The 13,557-nt window shown below is 36.4% G+C and overlaps 1 protein-coding gene across 3 annotated transcripts in view; it reads left to right on the top strand.

The window, feature by feature from the left end:
* The window catches only part of UGGT1 (UDP-glucose glycoprotein glucosyltransferase 1), a 41,002-nt gene that overhangs the window by 2,092 nt on the left and 25,353 nt on the right, over window positions 1-13,557 (top strand). For all 3 annotated transcript variants that reach the window (XR_014957272.1, XM_021538031.3, XM_021538030.3), the window contains exons 3-16: window positions 460-590; window positions 1,440-1,552; window positions 2,728-2,902; window positions 4,144-4,240; window positions 4,768-4,846; window positions 5,044-5,144; window positions 5,928-6,027; window positions 7,121-7,181; window positions 8,736-8,827; window positions 9,507-9,657; window positions 9,908-10,027; window positions 10,797-10,882; window positions 11,285-11,420; window positions 12,361-12,492. Coding sequence is in view for 2 of the 3 variants with exons in the window: in XM_021538031.3 (XP_021393706.1) it covers window positions 460-590; window positions 1,440-1,552; window positions 2,728-2,902; window positions 4,144-4,240; window positions 4,768-4,846; window positions 5,044-5,144; window positions 5,928-6,027; window positions 7,121-7,181; window positions 8,736-8,827; window positions 9,507-9,657; window positions 9,908-10,027; window positions 10,797-10,882; window positions 11,285-11,420; window positions 12,361-12,492 (1,574 nt within the window). In the remaining variant the exon portion in view is untranslated. The remainder of the gene's footprint in view (window positions 1-459; window positions 591-1,439; window positions 1,553-2,727; window positions 2,903-4,143; window positions 4,241-4,767; window positions 4,847-5,043; window positions 5,145-5,927; window positions 6,028-7,120; window positions 7,182-8,735; window positions 8,828-9,506; window positions 9,658-9,907; window positions 10,028-10,796; window positions 10,883-11,284; window positions 11,421-12,360; window positions 12,493-13,557) is intronic.

The following is a 13,557-nucleotide window of genomic DNA, read 5'->3' as shown; positions in this document are numbered from 1 at the left end:
AAAATACCTTTTTCAGTAATATTTTTTATGTAGTGTACTCAAGGCTTTTGGATGTCCATTTAACAAAAGCTCATCCATTTGTAGTGGATGAATCTGAAACATTTTGCTTGCCAGATTCTTTTTCAACATGAAGTATGAAATATTTTAAATGCCTTTTCTCTGTGTTACTATTTCTCAGCCAAATTAAATGGGAGCTCTTTAATGTTTCCCTCCTCTCTTGTCCACGTTTACATCCTCAAGAATGTATCAAGTATTCAATATATTCTCCTGGATCTCTATTGAAGTTCACTCTCATCCAGCTGTAGAATTGGCTGTAATGAAATTGGAGGAGAAATGGTCATGTGCATACACGGAATTAATGTCATGGGTTTCTGTTGGTTTAAACACACTAAGATGAGAAGCCCCTCTTCAGTGAGACTATGGGATAGAAAGATAACTGCTTGTACTTTGATTTTGCAGGTAGTGATTATTCTTCTTACCAGGAAATGCTGAAAGTGGCCTGCCAGACTCTGTCACCTTTGCAGCAGAATTTGTTGAAATTTTCCCTGTCTTTACGCTCCTACTCTGCAGCAGTTCAAGCTTTTCAACAGGTCAGTTCAGGAAATGCTCAGGTGAGGTGCAGAGCATTTTACCAAGGCTCAGGAAGGAGGGACCTGTGGAAGGAAACATTTGAGAGTATAAAAAACCTGAACTGATTAACTGCTCTGTACACCTGAGCTACAGAGTGGATGTGTAGACAAATTTCATGAGGTGCTGAATTTTTGTCTAGAGTAGACTAAAGAATTGATATTTTGACATGTCTGCATATCTTTGTCCCTGCTGCACTAAGAATTGGCACAAAGATTTTTGTGAGGACCATGTCTATTGGCTCTTATGATGCTGCTGCTGTTCCTGTTGCTCAGCTGAACTAACTTGAAGATAGTATTCCATATATATATCTATATATTTGGATGTGTATATATATATATAGTGATTAGAACTCATAAATAAAAGTTCACTGTGTTTTCTGTTCTTTTTTAAATATTTTTAATTATTTGGAAATTGTCTCACATTAGGATGTGCTTTATTTAAGTAATACTGTATAACATCTTCCTTGTTCGTCTGGAGTAATTTTGTCATTTGATATTTAACAAATACAGATTTTTGTGATGTCTAAGACAAAAAAAAAAAACCTTGACCAAAACCTCTGCAATTGCAAACTTTGCTTTCTGTACCTGCAACTAACCTTACAGTTAATAGTAACAGACTGAAAAATAATTTAAGGCTTAACTCTCCATCTTGCAATTTCACCTTGCATTTAAATTATGTGATAAACATGGAAGAAGTACTGGTTTGGGATGTGGGAAATAATGTTGTTCGCTGCGCAACTGCACTGTTACAATTTTCACTTGTTCTAAGGGCAGACATTTAACCTACATTATTATAAATGTTTTATACAGATAGCAGCAGATGAATCTCCACCAAAGGGCTGTACCCTGTTTTTTGTTGTGCATGGGGAGAAAACATGTGAATTTGACTCTCTTGGAAACCTTTTACAGGCAGCTTCAGACAGGTATTTGTTTAATTTCTTGTTACTGGGTTAGCTCTTAAAATTTAACCTAACTTCAGACTTACTGCTATGAAGAGGTTGTGATAAAATTTTTGTTTCTGTGTTGAGTGTTGATTTCTCCTATCCAGTGTTGGCACTGGAGTGGCAGTCACTTATTTGGTGTTCATTCACATTGCAATGATGGTTTTCTTATCCCTTGCTCTTTGATAGTTCTGCTAGGAAGAGGAATGTGCACAGAAAAATTTTGGAGCAAATTCTGGAAGTTGCTGGAAACTGTTGAAGGACAGTAGGAATTCTCAGGAATGTGTAAAACCTTCAGTATGTAGGGAAAATAGGAGCTGGGCTGCATATTCAAATGAGAGTTAATGTAACAATTTGTTTTATGAATGGCTGAAAGCATGTGCAGTATCTTTTTCTCTGTATAGTTTTCTCAGCATTAACAAAGCATACAATATGTTTAAAATTCAGATTTCTCTACAAGAATAAAACTTGATTGTAAATGCAAATAACAAAAAGAAGTAAAAAATATAATACTTATTAAAAAAACCCAAAGAAATAACAAACAAAAACCAACCCAAATCCTTACATTTCAGTTTGTTTTCATAATATGAAAACATTTTTGTTTTCAATATGATTTTTATAATCTTGGTTATTTGGTTCTAAGCATGAAGATTCTTTTGTCAATGTGCAGGCATATGGCATCTCTAGCTCACATGCTATTCTTCTGACTTACTGGGAAAACTTTTAAGTATTTATTGCACTTCAGACAAAATGTAAACAAGCTGAAAATAGACTTTTCATTCACTTCTTTGCATACTAAGCCAAAGACCAGGTTCAAAGGAATTTGTGCCCTTGGCACATCTGTTTTATCAGCCTTTTTAATTTTTCATACAGAAATTATGAATCACCATGGGGAGAGAAAGTTAATTGGAAATCTAGGGGAAGTTGTTAATACTAGATTCAAAATAGCTCTTAGTCACTTGTTTCTTTTCATATGTTCATTTTTCACAAAGCTTTTAGCAACGTGCCCCACGTGCTGCCAGCCTTGATATAATATGTGGGAGTAGCTCAACATACGTATTCAATGAAAAATGAAGAAACAGGAAAAAAAAGTGCATTTTGCATTGAGTGAGGAAATGCTGTGACACACACTGTGACTCTTCACTTTTTCCACTTAGGCCAAAGCCATTTTTGTTCAAGGGGGACCACAAGTACCCAGCACCAAACCCTGAAAGTCCTGTGGTCATACTTTATGCAGAGATTGGCTCAGAGGAGTTCTACAGAGAGCACAGGAGGCTTGTTTCAAAGGCTGAGGCAGGAGAAATCACTTATGTGCTCAGACACTACATTGCTGTGAGTATATTTCTGCATTGTAACAGAGGGATTTGAAATTGAGTAACTGGCCTTGGTTTTGAAAAAGAAAACTGACCTAGGTTTGTTCCCTTTAAAATGACATTTGCCTGCTGTTGTTGGTAATTTACTTGGAATACTCAAAGTTGTTGTTTTTTTTTTTTTTTAATTTCATGTAGCTGAGTAATACATAATATTTTAAATCTCCTGATTGTTTAAGTAAGATTGTTTGATTTCACAAATCCATACTTAAATTCCAGATTAATTAGAGACTTAATGTAGAAAAAAGTGTTTCTCTACCCATATTAGAGCTTGGGAAGTAGTCAGAGCTTTCACAGTCAGGCCACTTAGTTACTTTAGTTACTTGATATAAAAAGCAAGGAGTAACATTTAGGTACCAATTTCAAAAGAAAGACATTGTTTCTGTAGTAATTTTTTACAGAACCACTTACCATTTCTAGTGCAGTTTATCCTGGTTTCCATCTTCCTCCAATAAATTGTGCATAGCCACTGGATTAGTATTTAAAACTACATTTCAAAAGGTATGGAAAACTGGAGTTCTTTGATTTGTTACTTGAATCAGCTGGTTAACTTCTAATATTACTTGTACCTTTAATAAAAGAAAGTCATACATTGCATACACTACTTTCCTTTTATAAAAGGAAATAGTTGTTTATCAGTCTTGGAGGGAGTACTTATATTCAAAATTCAGTGTATTAGACTTTAGATCTTAGTACTGTTATGTGACTTCTATATGCTTCAAAATACTTTTAGGAAGTGGTCATGTTTCTCTCATTAAAGGCAGAACTAATTATGCACCTGTCTTTTGTCATTATTTTATTCCTTGTCATTCTTTGTGGTAACTCTTCAATGAATGTTTAATTTTTGAACTTCACAGCTGAAGTTCTTTGCACCCTTTATCTGATTTGATGATAGGACTCAATCTCCGTCTGCTTTGCTCCCACACTGAATTATGAAAACTTTGTTTTGTGTTCCTCTTTACTTTGTGAATTTTGACGTTTTTTTGGTTCATAGAGATAATTCTTGCTTGGTGAACTTCAAGAAGTGTGTTGAAAAACAGGAGGAAATAAAACTATTAGAGTGTGATACTGCAGAGTCACTCACAGTGTTAGTTTCTCTCTACCATTATGTCTGAAATACTGGAATTTCTTAGGTTTGGGAAGTGGTAGTTTTTCTTTTTTGGATCAAAGATGACAATATCACATTGTTGGCTTTACTTACAGAATCCCAGCAAGGAAAAGGTCTACCTCTCTGGCTATGGTGTAGAACTGGCTATAAAAAGCACAGAATATAAGGCCAAGGATGATACCCAGGTGAAAGGTGAATTTTTATTTTCTTATACTCATTTTGCTAGGAATGTCTGAATTGCAGATATTTCTCTTTCCTTAGCTCTGAAATCCCTTTTGGGAGCAGATCTTTGCCATGGCACTTCCATGGTTTTGAAATCCTGGAGTTATGGCCCTGGAGGAGATCGTAGTAATGGCAGTACTAGTGCAACTAATTTTTTACCAGCTACTTGGCAGGTGTAAAGCAAATTCCTCTACTGTAATTTGCCTTATCCATCTTCAGAGCACAACGTTGTTTTCCCTGTTCCTGATGTGCTTTTTTTTTTTTTTTTGAAAGACAGAATTCTGCACTTTTTTTTTTTTTTTTGCTTCTGCTGCTTTTATGGAGCACTCATCTCTGTTCTGCAAGCTCCCTTGCATATGCCAAAACTATTTTAATAGTGTAATCTGTGTGTTTTCTTTTTTTTTACATGTGTGCACATACACACACAAACCCCAGATTTTCCTGCTTTTTTCTTTGTGAATTGCTTCGTGCTAGTGGTGTTCTCTGTGTTTTTATAGGCACAGATGTGAATGCTACAGTCATAGATGAAAATGACCCTATTGATGAAGTGCAAGGATTTCTGTTTGGAAAACTAAGGTAAAACTCCTTTGGATTTTGTCATATCAAAAAACCTTTTGCAGAATGCTGATCTTTTGTTTTCTTATTAATTTTTGCATGTCTGAGTTTCCTGTATGTGTTAGCAGTGTACTCTTTAATATGGTAGTTTCTTTAAATTAGCAGCAGACTTTCTTATAGGAAAGCACAGAAGTTGTTTCACCCTTGTATCCTTTTAGACAGCTGTATCCTGACTTATCAGAAGAGCTGAAAGAGCTCAGAAAACACCTTGTGGAAAGTACCAATGAAATGGCACCTTTGAAAGTATGGCAGCTCCAAGGTAATCTGGATAAAGACTTTTAGTTATGGTTTACAAAAACTCAATGTAAATACGTTTTCTGCTGTTCTGCACTATTGAAGTTGTTAGTGGCTGTGTACAGCTGAGAGGGTTTGACTGTAAATTCTTGCATTCAGTCTCACTTGGAAAATACTTGGTTTTAAAGTACCTTTTCCTGTTGAAATAGCTTTGGCATTGTTTCACGGGACTTCTGACATGAGGATTATTTTCTGTGTTGTGAAGTACAGTAAGCTACTTGCTCTTAAACTGACTGCTTGTATGGTCTGCTGAATGCAGAAAAGGAAGGAATGCAAAGTTCCTTTCCATGATCACACTTCTGTAGTGAAATCTTGAGATTTCTCAAGATTAGAGGAAAACTGTATTTCAAAATCAATTATGTGCTGTCCTGGCCTCATTCCCTTAAAACATCTCTAAAAGCCTGTGAAAAGGCTTTTTATCCTCTCAAAAAGACTAATTCAAAGAGCTGAATGTATGTTGTAGCCATGGGGAATCTACCTATGCCCAATGGAAGGGCAGATCCTCCCACCTCAGCCAAAAAAAAGGAGTGCTGGTCTGGACTCACTGAAACAACTGTAGGCAGCATACACTGGTTCACTTGGAGAGGGTTATTTACTTCAAGGCAACTTAGAAGTAACTATAGGTGCAGATAGAAAGTGAATTTTCTTAGGTAACCTGCAAAAAAAAGTTGAAAGATAAAGTTAAGATGTCTCTGCATTGCCTTGCTTTCAGTTCTGAGTTGTTGACCTCTGTTTTTTCACTTCTAAGATCTGAGTTTTCAAACTGCTGCTCGCATTTTGACTGCTCCCCCTGTGGATGCCCTGATGGTCATGAAAGATCTTAGTCAGAACTTTCCTACAAAGGCCAGGTAACTTTAATTTTACCCCTAGAAAGTTTTATTACTCTCTTTTTCCTGAGCAGGACCTGAGACAAACAGCATTGGTTGGGTTAATTCTGACTTTCATTTAGCTGGAAGCAAACACTGGGGAATGTTTATGCTGGGAAGTTCTTCAGTCTACCGTTACAAAGAGGATTTTATTGTGTTTTTCTTGGATGGCAGCTGATGTGGACTGGTAGAAAATTTGCCAGAACTGCCCATGCTATTTTATTGTGAAATGCATCTAAACTTATTGCATGAAGCCATCAAGAATTTGTTGCCTGGGTTTTCTGTTTAATGATCTTAACATTTATCTCTTCACAGGGTCCCAGTCTTCTGGGATCCACTTTTCCAAACAGCCCAGTCAGTCTCATGTCAGAGGCTGATGTGCAATTCCACTGGTTTTTGCACTTCTCAGTGAATGTCTTTAACAGATTCAAATCAGTTTCAAAAAACAGAATGACCTGGCATGGCCAGCCAGTCTAGAGATGTATTTCTTGTGATAAATTCCCCTGCCTGGATTGTGAAGATGATATTACAGAACCTCCTCCTTTTTAATTAGGTGGGAGATACACCTGAGATGAGTGTAAAATGAGACTAATTTCTGGTCTTATATCTCATTACCTGATGTTAAGTTGATATTTAGAGCTTCTTAAGGCAGGCATTGCATCTTGCTGTATTTTCAGGCTGATCTGTGGGCTGTACTCGCCCACTCTGATGATGCAATCACTGGATCCAAAATAAGGAAAGGAATGGGAACCCACCATGAGCATGAAATGCCCTATTTTCTGTTGTATGCCTCCATCTTTACATTTTTGGCAGCTGCACACTTTTATTATGGTTAATGTGAAATTAGACACAGTTGGCATGTGGTTAACATTTTTGTGCTGCTGGATTATACAGTAAGAAAAATGCTGCATCCTACTATTTATGATGTCACCAAGTGTAACTGCTTCTTGCTGCACCTCTTTATACTAGAAGGTTAATTATCTTAATATGTAAGGTACAAAAGTTAGGTAAGTAGATATCTATCCAGTAGATAAACAGAAAGAGGATTCATAGCACAATGTTTTTATTTTTGTAGAGCCATAACAAAAACAGTTGTTTCTTCGGAACTCAGAGCAGAAATTGAAGAGAACCAAAAGGTAATGTGCCCAAAAAGTAACACAGTGCCTTTGCACTTAGGTTTACATGTTGCACAAGATAATGACCCAGCATTTTCACACACAGCTTTGTCGTATGCATCTGGGAAGTGAAAAAGTGGTGGATTTTCAAACATGGATGAGGAGCATAATTAAACTTCTTTGCTCAAATAGGAAAATACTGTTCTGGTTAGAAATTTATTGCTTGACAAGCAGCTCTATTAAACATCTTCCTACAGTTTTAATGATGCAGAAGAAAATTAGTTCTCGTTATCCAATTTGAGATGATGTTTAGATACCTGCATACATCAGTGATCACTAGGGAGTCACAGAATAAATTCAAAACCTGCTGTGGCTTTCGAATTATTCATTCTATGTGGAGGAAATGGTTTCAATGTTGGTGCTTAGTGAAGGGATAAAATTTACTAGCTAAGTCTAGATGTGCTTTGAAACAGAATCATAAAATTCCCCAGCTCATGAGGGGCCTCTGGAGGTCACTGAGTAGATTCTGTATTTGCAGAAGTTTTCCAGACAGCTCAGCTGTGTCCTTGGCATTAGCAAAGCACTGAAAAAAGCCAACAGCCACCTGGGAATTTTGTACAGGCTTTTGTACAGAACTTTGTGCAAATAAAATATGCCAGGTAGTGTGGGTAGAGTGAAAAACAAAAGTTTAAGATAGTAAGGAAAAAAGGCAAACAGAAATGTTTGCTGTTTGAGCTACATTGCCCTCTTCACACATTTCAGTCTTATTTGGTATTATTAGAAGAAAGACAATGTATGTTAAGTACACACATACTATTTAGAAATCTAATTAATGATATGGGGAGTCTAGTAGTAAATGCAGAGCTACTCACAAGTCCCCTGGGGTTCCTGTTCTGGGAGAGAAATGCCTTGTTGTTCAGTAGTGATGAAGTCAGAGAAGGGATGAGGTTAGACACGCTTGTCCCATGTGGTTCTGGAAGGGATGAATATAGATGTAAGTCCAAGCCAAAGCTACCTGGTGGCCTTTCTGTTGTGTGTTAGATCAGACTCTGGTCCACAAGTAAACCCATGATTTTGTGGATTCATTTTTATTCAGAAGATACCTGGGCTGCTACATCCAGACCAGGCTATATCTAACTGTGCCCTTCAGAGCTATTCTTTGCACCACTCACTCTGTGGGGGTATTATTTGATAGTTAAGTTTACTGCTACTGTTACATTAGAGTTTACTATGTAATTGACAACAGAAAGATACAATTTAATACTCAGCTTTTCTTTAGGAGCCTTATTTGTTTAATAAAAACTGTAAATTTTTTCTGATCAGAAGCTGCTTTCCTGTTTTTGGTACTTCATGTGGTACTTCTGATATTCCTGTTTGCTTTGCTCACAGTCTTCATGATGGTAGTGTTGTAAAATACCCAAACACAACGTTTCTCCTTCAGTGTTCATCATGCCTCTAAATAGGAGTTTATAACTGGTACTGCAAGACAAGACCTATTGGAGAAAACAACATTAAACTCTTCAATAATATTTTCTGTGCACAGAACTTTTCTAATGGCTTCCTACTTCTTTTCAGTATTTCAAGGGAACGTTAGGATTGCAGCCAGGAGATTCTGCCCTATTCATCAATGGACTGCTTATTGATTTAGACACTCAAGATATATTTAGGTAAGAATGTTTTATTTTTCACAATAATTGCATCTGCTTAGAAACTTGAATCTTGCTTGTGCATGAATGATAAAATGATTTAGACAGTTTTGAACCTTCTTCATAATCTAGAGTAGGTTTAATTAAGTACTGTATAAGAAAATCATGGTTCCTTGTCTTATTCAAAATGCATTTCCAATAAAAAAATTTAATGTGAAAAGTGGAATATCCTTGAAGATTGGAATGAGAAGTCACCTTTGTGCTGTTCTTTTCACTTGTGTGACTAGCAAGATTTTGTTTTCTCAGCCTGTCAGCATACAGATTTATTCTGAAGACAGCAGACTGATTCTCAAAGGATAAACCACTGTAAATTTTTCATCTGGAAATCACCCTAGATCTTTGTCAAGATATGTTTCAATAATACATACATACATACGTATCTATGTATACATATATATATATGTAAAATGGATTAGTTGTCCTGATTCAATGTTGCTTTTTCTAGTTACACAATATTAATTGAATAGATTTAAGTAATGTCAAGTTTCTTAGGATGGTAAAAATAGATGATAAATAAGAACTAATGCCTGGACATGACACACTTGCTTATACCTTTTTTTTTCATTACTTATTCTTAGGGTAAGAGTAAGTAATTTGCTGTGGGGTTAAAATTCAAGCCCATTTTGTTTTTTCCTTGCAGCTTGATTGATGTGCTCCGCAACGAAGCCCGTGTTATGGAAGGCCTGCACAGCTTGGGAATTGAGGGAATTTCTTTACACAATGTCCTGAAGTTGAACATCCAGCCATCAGATTCTGACTATGCTGTGGACATCAGAAGCCCTGCCATTTCAGTGAGTGTGGTTTTTGATAGAAATACTTGATTTGCTGTTGGGCAGTGCATTCTTAAGCTGTCAGGGGAGCTTTTGTCCTTTTCTCTCAATCAGCTCTGAAACTGCAGTGAAGTATAAAGGATAATAAGGTTATAATTAGCACTTTTTAAAAGCTTTATTTCTTCAATATAATGTCTGATTTGAAAATATTTTAGTCTTGGACCAGAGCAGGAGGATTGTGAATCATTTAAATGCCTTTACTGTTCCTTAGTGGATCAACAATCTGGAAGTTGATAGTCGGTACAATTCCTGGCCTTCCAGTGTGCAGGAGCTGCTGCGTCCCACATTTCCTGGTGTGATCAGGCAAATCAGAAAAAACTTCCATAATTTTGTAAGTAGTAATCTGACTGGATGAAATGTGCATTTTGTTTTGTCAAGAGCAGGAACATCAACTTTTGCAGCTTATCTCACATATACACTGGATTCCCTGTCACTTAAATAGCTTGAGAGGATGCTTTTCTACAAGATTTTGTTCTCCTTGTATTAGTAAATTATGGCTGAGATTCAGAGATTACTGAGCATGATTCTGTGGCATCTATTAAATGCCAGGAGTTGTTTTGTCAATGAACAAAATTATCATCTAAAAAATAACAATTTGGTGTGTTTCAACTTTGTGATAATACCTGAAGTTGGTTAATGAAATCTGTCAGCTATTGTCTTCTTAGCAGAGTTAAGACCAACTTCAGTTGTTTCAGTTAGAAAGTATTTATGCACCAAGACTTGAACAAATGATCAACAGCCCTCAACTTAGTCCTGGGTGTCCTTTGAGTCTGTAGGTAAATGACTTAGATCTGATGAAGAGTTTGCAATTTGTGCACTGTAACTCTTGTCAAAGTGGCCCTATGCAAAACAAGAACTCTGATTGGGGTAAAATAGGGACTTGAACCATCTGAAGCTGTGGGAGCCTTTTTCTCTGGCGTTTAATACTTTAAGCACAGAAATTTTTAAATTGTAATTTTTAAATTCTAAGACAACAGTTGCATGAATGAAGGGCCCTACATACAGTCTGGTTCTGTCAGGTTGGGACAGAAGAGAATATCTTGGCAGCATGGGCTCTCCAGGGCATGAAAACTTTTCAATTGCTGTTTGTATACAAACAGGTGCTGATAGTAGATCCTACTCATGAGACCACAGCAGAATTACTGAATGTGGCAGAAATGTTCTTCAGTAACCACATCCCACTGAGGTAATTGTTGTGTTTTAATGTTTGGGGTTTTTTTACACCGGTTTTATTCATGTGACTTCTGCAGTTGTAAAATTCTCATTGCTACAACACTGCAGAAATGTTACATTCCTTGTGTTCGAGGTATGTGTATCTTTTTTGAATATAACTTTCTCTACTAGCAAAACAGAGTTCTGATTTTTAACAGTCCCAAAGAAATTTAAAATTTTGGATGGGTGAGAGGTGAAAAGCAAGATTCTGATGGACTCATTATATATCCTTAGTTTGATTCCTGGCTGCTCTGCTCAACATCTTCCCAGGCTATTCTAGAAAAAGCCTGTGTTTGAGATCATGATCACAGCCAGTAGTTGTGTGAAGAGTTGATTCTTTATGGAAATGATGACCTGGGGATTTGTGTGATTGCAGGATAGGACTAGTCTTTGTGGTTAATGACTCAGAAGATGTTGATGGACTTCAGGATGCTGGTGTTGCTCTCCTTAGGACATACAATTATGTGGCTCAAGAAATGGACAATAATTATGCTTTTCAGACCGTCATGTCTGTAAGTATTAATTTAAAAGGGAAATTAATATTTTAATATTTTCCATGTACATAAGATTATCTTAATGGGCTAATATGTAGATAATGGAAGGAATTGTTCTTTGGCTGAGGTGGTATGCAGGGTATCTCCAAATACTGGTGCCACAGAATACATATGTCTTTGTAATGTGCTTCTGACCTAACTTTAACAAGCGAGACTTAAATCTCATTGTGGCATAGGATTTATTGTGACGTGTAACACTTCTGCACGATTTTCTGATCCTGTCTCTTTGCTCATTCTGTCTCTGAGTTCTGAACTGCCCCATCCCTTCAATGTTATAATTTGGTTTGAACTGTTCCACCTGTGTACCTTTGCCACATCAATGGACAATACAGGTGCTGGTAAATGAATTTCGCTATGGTTTGATACTTGTACAAATTGGCAAGTTGGAACATACTGTGATATTAAATTGCTGGTTACTTAGACAGTTACTTTTATTCTTTTTATTTTGGGTGTGTATTTGTAGTTTGAAGTAAAATCTTGTGCCTTCAAGAGGGAAAGAGTTACCTGCTTTAGCTTTGAAGTTGTGTTGTTCATAAGCATATGCCAAGTTCTGAAGGGAAGGTAGCTCCTTGAATATGCTTTATTTGAGGCTTTTTTCCCCAGAGAACTCTTTTCCCTCCTCAAATACCTTTTCTAATTAAAGATGCAAGTTATTATTTAAAGAAATATTTATCTACCTTCTTCCAGTGTCACTGGAATGACTACAAGGTATAACAAGATACTTATAATGGCTACAAATGCTTAGGAGCTGTTGCAAATGAAAAATATGAATGTAAGTTTTGCAGTCTGGCTGTTAATGCATTATTATAACTACTGTAATACAGGTGACAGGTCAGTTTATCTTTGATAAGGACAGAGGCTTTACAGTTGTAGCTGTAAACTTGTATTCCTCTTTCAGATATATAACAAAGTGAAAACAGGAGACCAGCTGAAAGTGGAACATGTTGTTAGTGTTCTTGAGAAACAATATCCTTATGTGGAAATCAACAGCGTGCTGGGAATTGATTCTGCCTATGATCAAAACAGAAAGGTAAGAATTCATGAAATAGAGCTTTTTTTCCACGCTTCTTTTGCTGCAACAGTTCTGAAAATATAATTGCATACAATTTCTTGATCCAGTTCTCTTACTAACCAGGGAACTATTTTGTTACCACCTTGGGAGATTTCTAGTAATACTTTACTATTTATGTTCAACACAAGCTTTATATAATATACATAATACATATCATGGAATATATATTTTTAAAAATGCAGACTTCAGTAGAGTTTAAAAGCGTTTGCAAAAAAATCAAGGTGATGGAATGGTTCATGAAAACACCAAGAGGCTTAACTTTGGGAGGGATCAGTGTGGGGCTTCTGAATCAGTGTTTGAATATTGAGTGAGATAAAGCCATGATTATGAATTCAAAATGCCTTTTCTATAGCAAGACATCCAATAAATTTCTGCAAATAATTATTGAAGTGATTTTTAGGTCTGATACTTCTCTCTATGGAGAAAATTAGGAGGGAATAATCACTATTGAATCACTTACATGTGAGATGAAGCAGATTTTATTTGAGGGGGATGTTTCTTATTTTTTGTTGTTCTAAAACAAATGAAAATACTGTCACCAATAGCTCTTAACACACATGATGCTGTCTACATCTGTAAATGTAAGGAATGCAGTCAGGGTTGCAGAAAATAGGCTTGTATGCATATGAGTCTTCCAATGCAGGATAGTGAAGAGAAAAACATTTTAAAGAAATGAAAATCCATAAAAATAAGACAGGCCTTTTTTGTATGAGAGGAGAGGCCTCAACCAGAACCTCTAACCAGCAGAATCTAGTTAACTAACTTCTGACAGGGTATCTATCAATGCTGGTGCACTTTTCAGTGGTTACATGAAACAGGAAAATTTGTCTTGACAGAGTAACTGCCTGACTCACAAGTAACTGTTTTCCTACAGGTTTAAGAAACAAAATCTTTGGAAAAAAAAAAAAAATTCCCTACCCTGTCTTAAATTACAGCTATCACGGCTTGCACATTTCCTTCCACAGGCAGAGTGATGTTGCCAGTTGTGCATCTTTTGCCACTACCAGGAAGTGCTCATTGAAA

This window comes from Lonchura striata, chromosome 9, assembly GCF_050655825.1.
Source record: "Lonchura striata isolate lonStrDom1 chromosome 9, ASM5065582v1, whole genome shotgun sequence".
Taxonomy (NCBI): domain Eukaryota; kingdom Metazoa; phylum Chordata; class Aves; order Passeriformes; family Estrildidae; genus Lonchura; species Lonchura striata.
This window is presented reverse-complemented; position numbering and strand designations above follow the sequence as displayed.